The sequence below is a fragment of the Sorex fumeus genome, unplaced genomic scaffold, assembly GCF_029834395.1.
Source record: "Sorex fumeus unplaced genomic scaffold, SorFum_2.1 ptg000030l, whole genome shotgun sequence".
NCBI lineage: Eukaryota > Metazoa > Chordata > Mammalia > Eulipotyphla > Soricidae > Sorex > Sorex fumeus.
The window spans coordinates 21,189,032-21,201,699 of NW_026606087.1; the positions used below are offsets into that span (position 1 = coordinate 21,189,032).

General features: G+C 58.8%; 1 protein-coding gene across 1 annotated transcript in view; it reads left to right on the top strand.

Annotated features, from left to right (window-relative positions):
• CAPN5 (calpain 5) overlaps positions 1 to 11,663 on the top strand; it is a 50,659-nt gene extending 38,996 nt beyond the window's left edge. Inside the window, exons 4-12 of the mRNA XM_056115839.1 lie at positions 2,160 to 2,352; positions 3,377 to 3,570; positions 4,121 to 4,198; positions 6,432 to 6,627; positions 7,111 to 7,233; positions 8,390 to 8,586; positions 9,747 to 9,862; positions 10,113 to 10,249; positions 11,464 to 11,663. Coding sequence (XP_055971814.1) covers positions 2,160 to 2,352; positions 3,377 to 3,570; positions 4,121 to 4,198; positions 6,432 to 6,627; positions 7,111 to 7,233; positions 8,390 to 8,586; positions 9,747 to 9,862; positions 10,113 to 10,249; positions 11,464 to 11,643 — 1,414 coding nt within the window. The 3' untranslated portion in view covers positions 11,644 to 11,663. The remainder of the gene's footprint in view (positions 1 to 2,159; positions 2,353 to 3,376; positions 3,571 to 4,120; positions 4,199 to 6,431; positions 6,628 to 7,110; positions 7,234 to 8,389; positions 8,587 to 9,746; positions 9,863 to 10,112; positions 10,250 to 11,463) is intronic.
• The last annotated feature ends 1,005 nt before the right edge of the window (positions 11,664 to 12,668 follow it).

Here is a 12,668-nt window from a genome sequence, read left to right on the forward strand (position 1 = left end):
TTTGGGGGTTTGTGAGTTAATTCCTCCTCTCTCCACCCGCTTTGTGCTCCGTGCCTTCTCCTATCTCCCCCACCATCCCCACCCTTACCAGTGGCAATGCTTCACTTTTTTTTTGGGGGGGGGGGGTCACATTCAACGACACCCAGGGCTTACTCCTGGCTCTGTGCTCAGGGATCACTCCTAGTGGTGCTTGGTGGGATTCTGGGGATTCAACCCGGGTTGGCCACATGCAAGGCAAGTGACAAGTATTGTCGCTCCGGCCCACAGCATTTCCCATCTTAGCTGCATTTCTTTTGCTTGGCAGCCACTCTGCAGAACAGCCTTTTCCGTTCACGTCCATGGCGCCGTGGGTCCTTCTGCCCCTCGTGAGGCCTCGGACCCCAGCCTTCTCCATATGTTTATAGCAGGAGCAGCAGTCTGAGTGCTTGTTTGCGACACCAGGTAGACGCCTCCCATCTGCTGCATGAATTGTTCATTCTGTTTTGAGAGGCCACAGCCGGCAGTGCTCAGGGGACCCTGCAGTGCTGGGGATCGAACCTGGATGGCCACGTGCCAGGCAAGCACCCTGCCCCCAGACTGTCTCTCTGGCCTTTGTGAACCCAGCTCTGGTTCTTTTTCAAACGGGACCAGCAAGCATTACATTTCCCTGTTTCCTGCTTGGAGGAATACACTGAGATGCTCCAGGCCGGATGCAGCTCTAGTTTTCACAAGTGCGTCCCTGCCAAGAGAGAATGGCAGCAGGGAGCAGCTGCCTGTCACAGACAAGGCCCGTTCCTTCCAGCTCCCACAGGACACCACAGAGTAGCACTGGTGGTGACCTGTCGTCAGCGTTACCGGACCAAGAACTTCTGGGAGTGCCCAAGAGCTGACCGCCAGCCCCTGCCGGGCCTGGCACTGGGTTCCCTCCTTATTTTCTTGTTTTGGTTTGTTTGGTTTTGTTTGGGGACCATGCCCGGCAATGCTCAGGGCTTCTTGCCCTCAGGAACAACTCCTGGTGATGTTTGGGGGACCAAATGGGGTACCAGGATTCAAGCCCAGGTCAGCCGCGTGCAAGGGTGTTTGTGGTCCACATTTAGTGATGCTCAGAGCTTATTCCTGTCTCTGTTCTCAGCCTCTTAGTGGGGTTTGCGGACCATATGGGGTGCTAGGGATTGAACCCAGGTCTGCTGTGTGCAAGACACGTGTCCTACCCGCTGAACTATCTCACAACCCTCATAAAAAAAAAATAAGTTGGGCTGGAGCAAAGGCAGGTAGGGCAGTTGCCTTTCATGTGTCCAACCCAGATTTGATCCTGGGAACCCCAAATGGCCCCCTGAGCACTCCAGGAGTGACCCACACCAGCCGGGACTAATCCCTGAATTCTACTGTGGTATGGCAAAAAAAAAAAAATCAGAATTTGCCTGTCATGACACTTAGATCATTCCTAAATTGCTACAAACAGTGGTATCCACTTAGAATCACGTATGCAGACAAATCTGGGAGTTTTAATGCTTTTGAAAAGGATTGCTCGATTTCTGGGCTGGAGCGATAGCACAGTGGGTAGGGCGTTTGCCTTGCAAGCGGCCAACATGGCCAACCCTAGTTCAATTCCTCCGCCCCTCTCGGAGAGCCCGGCAAGCTACCGAGAGCATCTCGCCCACATGGCAAAGCCTGGCAAGCTCCCCATGACGTATTCGATATGCCAGACACAGTAACAAGTGTCACAATGAAGACGTTACTGGGCCCGCTCGAGCAAATCGATGAACAACAGGAGGACAGTGACAGTGCTCGATTTCTGGACAGCTGTCTTGATGTCAGAACTGTGTAAGCTAAGAGACTTTGTTTGCTTGGGGGTGTATCTGACAGTGCTCAGTTCCACTCCCAACTTGGTGTCAGGCGCTGCTTCTGGTGCTGCTCTGGACACGCAGAGTGCTGAGTACTCAAACCCGGGGCACCCGCAGGCGAAGCGTTTTCTCAGCCCCCAGACTACGGGGGGATTTGGGCAGTGAGACAGTGAGGCTCAGTGGGACGAATGTTGATGCGGGAGGCAGAGCTCTGGGCGCTGCTGTCACCTGCTGTGTGGCCTTGGCCATCGATTGACCTCTCTGAGTCTCAGAATCTCCCCGCGAAGTTGGAGAGCTGCGGGGCTGAGCTGGAAACTCCTGCACGTTGCTCCCCAGGATGGCAGGATGTTACCAGGCACTGGATGGAGGCAACACGGCAGACGCGCTGGTGGACTTCACCGGCGGCGTGTCCGAGCCCATTGACCTGACCGAGGGGGACTTCGGCCGAGATGAGGCCAAGAGGAACCAGCTGTTCGAGCGGGTGCTGAAGGTACACAGCCGCGGAGGCCTCATCAGCGCCTCCATCAAGGTGAGGCCCCCGCCCGTCTCCTGGGGCTGGCCCGAGGGGGGGCATGCGTGGGTGCTGGGCAGAGCCCGAGATTGACCCAGAGACTCAGACCCTCAGCCTCGGGAGGGCCTCCAGGGCCGGGCGCACAGCTCTCACCCAGGGCCAGTGCATGAGGCATTGCTTGACACACACCCTCTACTGACCCTCACATTGGGGCGCTTGCAGGCACACAGGGGAGGGGGGCTACTCTGTGCCAGCACCCTGGGGGGCTTCCAGTGCCGCCCTATTTGGGCAACAGCTCCCGGTGTTTTGTTTGTTTGCTGCTTTGGTTTGGGGGCTAGGCTCAGTGGCCCTGAGGGCTTACTCCACTCTGCACCCAGGGATCACTCCTGACATGCTCAGGGGACCCTGTGGAGTGCTGGGGTCAAGGCAGACACCCTCCAGCTGTGCTATTGCTCTGACAGCTCGTACTGTCGGTGGGGCAACTGGGATTTGGATACAGATCTGGCCGAGCCAGTGGCGTGTCACTCAACTGGCTTCTGGAGTTTATAATAAAGTCACAAGCTTCAGTGTCGCACTTACTAGTTTCTGTGCTGTAAACACTCCCAGAGGCTGGGTTTCAGGTCTTGTTTTTTGTTTTTGTTTTTTGTTTTTTTTTGCTTTTGTTTTTGCTTTTTGGGTCACACCTGGCGATGCTCAGGGGTTACTCCTGGCTCTGCACTCAGGAATCACTCCTGACAGTCACCCAGGGGACCATATGGGATGCTGGGAATCGAACCCGGGTCGGCCACGTGCAAGGCAAACACCCTACCTGCTGTGCTATCAATACAGCTCCAGGTCTCTGAGTTTAACAGTGCACCTGCCTGAGCGTGGGGCAGTGTCCAGAGCCTGCGAGTGGATTCTGGGATTCTGGTCCCTCCTTCACGCCCCCTCCCCCGTCCACTCTCGCACTGCCCGCTGGGCTTTGAGCCAGGGAAGGCTGCGCTTCCCTTCCCCCCATGGGCAGTGCCATCCTGGCTCTGAGCGCCCTGCCCCCCCCATGCAGGCAGTGACAGCAGCTGACATGGAGGCCCGCCTGGACTGCGGGCTGGTGAAGGGCCACGCCTACGCCATCACCGATGTGCGCAAGGTGCGCCTGGGCCATGGCCTGCTGGCCTTCTTCAAGTCCGAGAAGCTGGACATGATCCGCCTGCGCAACCCCTGGGGCGAGCGGGAGTGGAACGGGCCCTGGAGCGACACGTGAGGCTCTGGGATTGGGGCGGGGTGGTGGTGGTGGTGGTGGGGAGGTGGGCGGGGCTGGCGCTCACTGCGGATCTTAGGTGGGCAATGGTTAGCCAGGTGGACTTCCTGGAGGAGGTGGCAAGGGACGGGGCCTTTGAAGGACGGTGGGAGGAGGACGTGGAGGGAAACTTACTCTGGAGTGGGTGTGAGATGAGGGTGGGTGGGGGCATGTGGATACAGTAAGGGCAAAGACCTGGAGATTCCCAGCAAGGGATGCAGACCAGCCTGGGAGGGCAGGGGGTGGACTGGTGATTTCTCTGAGCTGGCCCCGGGCTCTGTGGGGGAGGCGGCCGCAGTGAGGACCCGCCTTCCTCGGGCTCCTGCCCAGCTGGGCCCAGCCTCAGCTTAACTCCAGGCCTCTACACTGGGCACAGTGGTAGCCCGTTTCCCTGCAGGGCCCGGCAGGCATCCGCAGCCACCCCCTCCCTTCATCTCACCCCTGCAGCGGGTCCTGCTGGGACCCCACCTCTTACGTGTCTCTCTCTTCCCTCCCTGTGTCCCATCGCAGCTCAGAGGAGTGGCAGAAAGTGAGCAAGAGTGAGCGAGAGAAGATGGGGGTGACGGTGCAGGATGATGGCGAGTTCTGGTGAGCGGCGTGGGCTGAGGAAGGGGCCTCCTGCAGGTGGGGCGGGAGGCAGGCCGGCCCAGGCAAAGAGCACCCCCCCACACACACACACCCCATAACTTTGCCTTCTCTCTGAGCCTCAGTTTCTACCTCTGTAGAATGGGTGGTTCACTTCTCTCCTCCCCATGATGCCCCTGCCTACCCGAGGGCACCCCTGAGGGCCCTACACTGACCCGGCCCCAGGCTGGTCCTCTCCAATTCCACGGGGAAGCCTGCAGGTGGGGGGCTGATCAGAGCAGGGCCTCACTGGCCGGCAGGGAGGGAGAGTGAGGCCCCCAGAGCCAGCACCTCTGTGCTGAGAGGTGCAGGAGAGAAACCCAGCCTGAGGCCAGAGAGGAAGTTCCCTTGGGTCTAGGAAGAGGGGAATGAGAAGATGAGGCTGGGGCAAGTGGATGTCCAGCCGCGGAAGTCCGAAGCCCACCATTGCGAAGGCTTTCCTCGAGGTCTTTATTTTTTTTCTGGCTTTTTTGTTTTATTTTATTTGCATTTGGAGAATGGGCACTGGTGGAGGGATGGGTACTGGATAATTGTATAACTGAAACCCAAGCACAAAAATTTGTAAATCTACATCTGTACATCATGGTGTTTCACTAATAAAAATTTAAAAACAAAATAAAAATAAAAAATAAATAAAAATTTAAAAAAAATTGAAGCACCAGGGCTAGAGCAATAGCACAGCGGGTAGGGCGTTTACCTTGCACGCAGCCGACCCGGGTTCGATTCCCAGCATCCCATATGGTCCCCTGAGCACCGCCTGGAGTAACTCCTGAGTGCAGGGCCAGGAGTAAACCCTGTGCATCACCAGGTGTGATCCAAAAAGCAAAAAAAAAAAAAAAAAAAAAAAAAATTGAAGCATCACATGAGATACACAGTTACAAAGTTGTTCACCATTGGGTTTCAGTCATTCCATGTTCCAACACCTGCCTCTTCACCAGTGCATATTTCCCACCACCCATGTCCTCAGTTTCCCTTCTGCCACCCCCTCTCCCCAGCCTGCCTCTATAGCTTCTCCCTTTCTCTCTTTCTTTCTCTCTCTCTCCCTCCCCCAAGCTCTTTTTTAGTTGTTCCCACCTAGCACATGCCTGTGCCTGTTTTTATGTATGTGTGCACTCGTGCATGTACAGCCTCATACGTGCCATCGGGTTCGTGCACACATGCTTTTACGTAAGTGCACACACGCGTGTCATCATATGTTCACACATGCACATTCCCCTGTGGGTGCACACCTTGTGAACACATGCATCTTCTCATATATTGGTGCACTTAGTGCACACATGCATGTTACATGTTTATGTTTGGCGTATACACATACTTGGATATGTGCATACGTGCACCCTTCTCATGTACTTGGTACCCACATGCATGTTCTCACCGTGCGCACACTTGGTACAGACATCCACATTGTCAGGCTTGTGCCCACCTGGTGCAAACATGCACACTTTCCTGTATGTGCACACTTGGTGCACACATCTGTATTCTCATATATGTGTGTGCACTTAATGCACACATGTATGTTACCTGCTCATGCTTGGTGCACACGCATTCCCATATATGAGCATGCATGCGGGGCAATGGGCGCTTCCCTGCACATGGTGTGTGCAGCCTTCAGTGCTCTCAGCAGCAGCCCCACCCAGGGGTGGAGAGATAGCCCCGGGGGATAAGGTGCTTGCACGCTTCCCACCCACCCTGGCCCTACTCTCTGGCACCCCACTATGATTCCCTGAGCGCTTTCAGGGGTCACTCGAGCACAGAACCAAGAATAGCCCCAGAGTACTGCTTCATGCGGCCCCCAAACCAAAACGAGAAACCAAATCCTGGCACACCAGCACACCTACCAAGTCTCCCTCTGTAGTTTCCTCAGGCCACACCCTGGACCCCCCCCCCCCCCCCGCCTTCGCTTCTTCCCCCCACCCTCCATCAATGGAGACGAAACAGCCTTTGCTGATGTCTCTGTGTGCCGAGGCTGAAGTTGTACTTCACCCGGCGGCAGCGTTACTTATTTCCCCGCTGGTTCTGCGAGAAAGGGGGCTGTCGTGGTCAGGTTCGTTCCCATTTTCCAGGTCAGGAAACTGAGGCCGACGAGCTGTGAAGGGGCCTTCCTCACCCCGTGGGCTGCCTCGAGCGGGCTGTGGTCAGGGACGCAGCCTGGCGGGAGCGTGGGCCCCGCTGAGCGCCTTGCCTGCTCGCCCGCCAGGATGACCTTCGAGGACTTGTGCCTCTACTTCACCGACATCATCAAGTGCCGCCTGATGAACACGTCCTACTTGAGCATCCACAAGACCTGGGAGGAGGCCCGGCTGCACGGCGCCTGGACGCAGCACGAGGACCCGCAGCGCAATCGTAGCGGCGGCTGCATCAACCACAAGGACACCTTCTTCCAGAACCCGCAGGTCTGGGGCCCCGCTGCGTCCCTGTGCCCATGCAGGTGGGCCTCAGGTGGGACCTGCCGGTCCATCTGCAGGCTCGTGGGGGACCCCAGCCTCCCGCGAGGGTCTGAGGGCTCCTGGGTGTCCTACCTGGAGGTCTCGGGTCCCTTAGAAGCTGGGCGGTGCCCATCGTCTGCTCCACACTGCACGCAGCGGCTTCTTCCAGAAGTTGGTCAGCCTGACCCCTCCACAGGGGCCTCTCCCCTGCATTGTCCCCATGCTCGGGACTTTGGCAGCTGCTTATTCCTGGTGCTTCGTGCGCCTTTATTGAGCACCGACTGCATACCAGCCTCGGACTCTGAGTCCTCCCAGCCCAGCCTGGGAAAGAGGGGCGGGCTCGGAGGGGTCATGTGACCTGCACCTGCGACCTGGGCTTCCCGAGGAGGCCTCGGAGCCCCTCCCCTCTGGGACAGTCCTCATCTCATCTTTCCCCCACCATCCTTGCAGTACGTCTTCGATGTCAAGAAGCCGGAAGATGAAGTCCTGATAAGTATCCAGCAGCGGCCCAGGCAGTCCACCCGCCGTGGGGGCAAAGGCGAAAACCTGGCCATCGGCTTTGACATCTACAAGGTGAGGTCGGCCTCGCATGGGGAGGGTCCGGGTGGGGGAGAGCCCATGAGTGGGGTTAGGACCCTCAAGCCTGGGCAAAACACTCTAGAATCTCGTTCCTTGTTCGTTCCCTGTCTTGGGGACCCCCGTCAGTGCTCAGGGACTGTGGTCAAGGATCTCGGCCGATGGCTGCATGCATGGCGAGCATCTTCCCTGCTGTCCTGTCTCTCCAAGCCCGGGAAGCGAACTTAGACTGTGGGTGGTGGCCCCACCGAGGGTCACACACTGAGTGGGAGCAGGGACACAGGCATGGGTGAGCTGGAGTGGAGGAAGGTGTCTGAACATTCAGTGATCCAAGTGCACCCAGAATCCGCCAGCTCGTCAGCCCGGGTGTGCCTGCAGCGCTCCCCCCGCTGTGGAAAGGGGTGGCGGTTGGGGAAAGATTGGGAAGGCCAGTTCTAGAATATTCCGGCCACTGCCCTCTCTCCGGAGCCCCTGTGGGGCTGCTCTGCGCCCAGTGCCTGGTACCTGTCTGGGTTGGGCTTTCTTAGCCCGCTTTCTTGCCGTGATCTCCGTCGTCCCCACCCCCCTCTCTTTTCCCTTTATTTCTCTCATCTTTCTTTTTCCTCCCTCTTTTTTCCTTTTTTACTCTTCTTTCTTTTCTTTTTCTCTCCCTCTTCCTTTCCCCTCCCCTCTCATTTTCTTTGTTTCTTTCTCTCTTTCTCTCTTCTTTATTCGTTTTTCCTCTTTCCTTCTCTCTTCTTCCTTTTCTTCTTTCTCTCTCTGTCTCTCCCCGCCTCTCATCCATCTGTTTCTCTCTCTGGAAGGGCCATACCCGGCAGTGCTCAGGGTTTTCTCCTGGTTCTGCACCCGGGGATCACTCCTGGCACTGCTTGGGGAACCATATGGGCCTGGGGATCAGCCCCAGGTCGCTGCAGGCGAAGCCAGCGCCTTACCTGCTGTGCTCCGGCTCCGGCCCTAACTTTCCACAGCTTCATTCACATATCTCGCCCCGGACATATGCACAGAGCTGCATCACTGTGGTCGCATTTGGGGTCTTTTCCCCACCGAAAGGAAGCAGGTCCTCTTTACCCATCCCCCTACCCGCTGCTCGCCGCCACCCCGGGCAGCTCGGCCCTCATCCCTCCGCCTCTGTGCCCCCGTGGCCCCTCCGCAGGTGGAGGAGAACCGCCAGTACCGCATGCACAGCCTGCAGCCCCGCGTGGCCAGCTCCATCTACATCAACTCCCGCAGCGTCTTCCTGCGCACGGACCAGCCCGAGGGCCGCTACGTCATCATCCCCACCACCTTCGAGCCGGGCCACGCTGGCGACTTCCTGCTCCGAGTCTTCACGGACGTGCCCTCCAACTGCCGGTGAGAGGAGATGCCCAGAGATGCCCGTGTCCACCCGGGCTTGGAGCCCCGCCTTCTGTTCCCGGGCCACACCCACCCGCTGTCACTCAGCACTTCAGCCCTGCGCAGGCCACACCCACCAGCTGTCACTCACCCCCTGTCCTGCATTGGCCACACCCACCTGCTGTCACTCCTCCCCTAGTCCTGTATTGGCCACACCCACCAGCTGTCACTCATCCCCTAGTCCTGTATTGTCCACACCCACCAGCTGTCACTCATCCCCTAGTCCTGTATTGGTCACACCCACCAGCTGTCACTCATCCCCTAGTCCTGTATTGGCCACACCCACCAGCTGCACTCATCCCTTACTCCTGTATTGGCCACACCCACCGGCTGTCACTCATCCCCTAGTCCTCTGTTGGCCACACCCACCAGCTGCATTCATCCCTTAGTCCTGTATTGGCCACACCCACCAGCTGTCACTCATCCCCTAGTCCTGTATTGGCCACACCCACCAGCTGTCACTCATCCCTAGTCCTGTACTGGCCACACCCACCAGCTGTCACTCACCCCCTTGTCCTGTATTGGCCACACCCACCAGCTGTCACTCATCCCCTAGTCCTGTACTGGCCACACCCACCAGCTGTCACTCACCCCCTTGTCCTGTATTGGCCACACCCACCAGCTGTCACTCATCCCCTAGTCCTGTACTGGCCACACCCACCAGCTGTCACTCACCCCCTTGTCCTGTATTGGCCACACCCACCAGCTGCACTCATCCCTTACTCTTGTATTGGCCACACCCACCGGCTGTCACTCATCCCCTAGTCCTGTGTTGGCCACACCCACATACTGTCACTCAGCATCCCCAGCCCTGCGCAGGCCACGCCAAAAGCTGTCACTCATCACCCCCGCAGCCTGCAGGTGCCATGCCCCCCCAACACTGGACTACGTCACTCAGCTGGTCTGATTCCAAAATTGGCTTCTTGTCCCCCCAGTTCCCTGTCCTGAGACGAAACTGCTCAGCCTGACCTCCTGAAACTGCCTCACCCCTGCTGGGATTGCAGATCTGGTGGGGGTCCTTCTCCCCCACGCATGCTGCTGCTGCGGGGAGGCCCGGGCGGGTGGCTGAATGCAAGCGTCTGTCCTCTCGTCCTACTGAACCCCCCTTCTGTCTTCAGGGAGCTCTGCCTGGACGAGCCCCCCCGGACCTGCTGGAGCCCCCTGTGCGGCTACCCCCAGCAGGTGACCCAGGTGCATGTCTTGGGGGCCGCTGGGCTCAAGGACTCCCCGACAGGTGAGCGCCTGGCTGGTGCTGTTGAAGGCTGAAGCCTGCTGCTGTGTCTGGGCAGGGGATGTGGGCTGAGGCGGGACAGTCCTGGGAAGTGCTCGGCTGAGGGGTGCCCTGTGCCAACTCCTGTCTCCAGCAGTTGAGAAGCAGGTCCCCCCGACTTCCCTCCACACACAGGTTGCTGCCTGGGGCTTGGGCAGGGGTTCTCGTCTTTGGGCCTCCTAAAGCTTTCCCCTCCGCCCCCATCCCTCCCTAGGGGCCAACTCCTATGTGATCATCAAGTGTGAGGGGGACAAAGTCCGCTCGGCCGTGCAGAGAGGCACCTCGAACCCTGAGTACAACGTGAGGGGCATCTTCTATCGCAAGAAGCCGGGCCAGCCCATCACTGTCCAGGTGAGACCTTCGGCCTGAGGCTTCCCGGGTGACTGGCCCAGGGCCCTGCAGCTGTCCCAGCATGTGCAGTTGTGAGCGAGTGTGGGAGCCCTCAAAACAGCGTGCTTGCCTTGCCCATCAGCGCCCCCGCTTGTCAGGCGAGGGGTGACGGTGTCCCAGGAGCGGGGCTGGGTGGCCGGGCCCAGCCTGCTGACTCTCAGGCCAGGGGTGGTGACGTCAGTGCTGTTCTCGTTTGTAGCAAACCCTGTGTCCCCCAGGCCAAGCTTGCATCTCTCTGGGTGAGAAACCGTCTGTAAACAAACACTTGGCTTCCCCCGGGAGCCTCTGTAGACTCTCCCGGTCTTCCTCACACTCGGTCCCTGGAGAAAGCATGTACTGGGCAGGAAGCACCCTTAGGGGCCTGGAATCCAACCTCAGACCTGGGGCCGGAGCTGTCTCTCTCGTTCAAGGTCATGGAAATCAGCAGTAGGACCCACAGCAGAGCTGATGTGGTTCCGTGTTGCGGCCACACTGGTGGTGCTTGGGGGCTGCTCCTGCCTCAGTGCTTGGGGGTCACTGACCTCTGGTGGTGCTTGGGCATGGAACCTGGGCCCTCCATGTGCAAAGCATGTGAGCCAGCCCTGGTTTGGTGCCCTCCCCTGGTCTCAACAAACTTGACTTGGGACCTGAGAGATAGTCCAGCTGGGAGGGCGTTTGCCTTGCACGTGGCCAACCCGGGTTCAATCCCCGGCATCCCAAAGGGTCCCCCGAGCAACACCAGGAGTGATTCCGGAGCTCAGAGCCAGGAGTAACCCCAGAGCTTTGCTAGTGTGACCCCCAAATGAACAAAAACTCCAACAGACTTAAAAGGTGAAAGGAGGGACTGGAGCGATAGCACAGCAGGTAGGGCATTTGCCATGCACGCGGCCGACCCGGGTTCGAGTCCCAGCATCCCATATGGTCCCCTGAGCACCGCCAGGAGTAATTCCTGAGTGCAGAGCCAGGAGTAACCCCTGTGGATCGCCAGGTGTGACCCTCCCCCCCCCCAAAAAAAAAGGTGAAAGGAGCTTTGGCCTCTGGGAGGGAGCCGGGACTCCTGGAGGGGTGTGGCCTGGCCCAAGGATGGCTTTCCCTCAAGGGGACTCAAACTGCCAGTCGCCCCAGCCCACCCATAGGGACTGGACGCTGGGCCCCAGAGATGTGCGCTCCCACCATCTTCTTCTGTCTTCTTGCAGATCTGGAATCACCGTGTCCTAAAGGACGAGTTCCTGGGCCAGGTGCACCTGAAGGCCGACCCGGACGAGCTCCAGGCCCTGCATACCCTCCACCTGCAGGACCGTAGCCGCCAGCCCAGTGACCTGCCCGGCACGGTGGCCGTGCACGTGCTCAGCAGCGCCTCCCTCACGGCCGTCTGACCGCACAGCCCGGGGACCGCCAGACCAGGCATGCTGGTGTCCACTCCCCAAACTCTGCTGAGCAGCTGTGAGACTTCCTATGTGTGCCAGGGGCGGGGGGCTCTGACTTCTCTGCCCTTCCGTGTCTGAGGACCCTGAAGCATTCCCTGCTCGTGGCGAACCTTCTGACCTGAGATGCAAAAAAGCTCACCCCACCGCACCTGTCTGTCACCACGGCTGAGGGTCCTGCTGGGCTGAAGCCTTTTCCCAGGGCCTTACTGCCGGCCGATGGCGTTCCAAGGACATGTGCTTGTTTACATTCAAGGCGGCCTCCTTTGCGCCTTTTCTTCAGGGCCGCTCGCCATCACCCTGGTTCTTCCTCCCAGGGTGCACCGTGTTTGACTTCTCGGCAGGACTCTGTTGTTTTGGGGGGCCTCACTGGGTGGCAGGTGGGAGTAGCTCAGGGTTTCTCCTGACTCCGTGCTTGGGGATCCTTTCCCACAGTGCTGGAGGCCCGTGGTGCCGGGAGAGAGGCTGGGCCCTTTGAGCCCTTGCTCCGGCCTCTTGACTCTATCTGGATCCCCGCTCAGCCTGGTGTTTGGGGGGGGGGGTGGGAGATGTTTGTGTGGCTTCCGGTCCCAGGCATTTACTGATTCCACAGAGCCAGGAGGAGCTGGGCCGACCCCAGCTCTGGGCTGCCCAGGCTCTGAGGCATTTCCCACCTCTGACTGAGGGAGTGGCAGGCAGAAAGACAACCTTCTCTATATGTCCAGGTTCAGGGACCAAGGACCATGAGGATGGAGAGGACACAGAGACTTGCGGGCAGGGGGCAGATGCCTCCTTCTGACGCAAGACCAAACTTTTCCTGGGAGAAGAGTCTCTGGGATCTGCTTTCAGATCCGCTGGGATCAGGTCACCCTGTGGGCATGGCAGGAGTTCGGGAGCCAGAGGGACTTCTGCCACCAACAGCACCCCCACCCCCCACCCTGGAAACGAAGCCCAGGAATCCATAGCCTTCTTCTTGTGTCTGGACCAAAGTGTGTCTC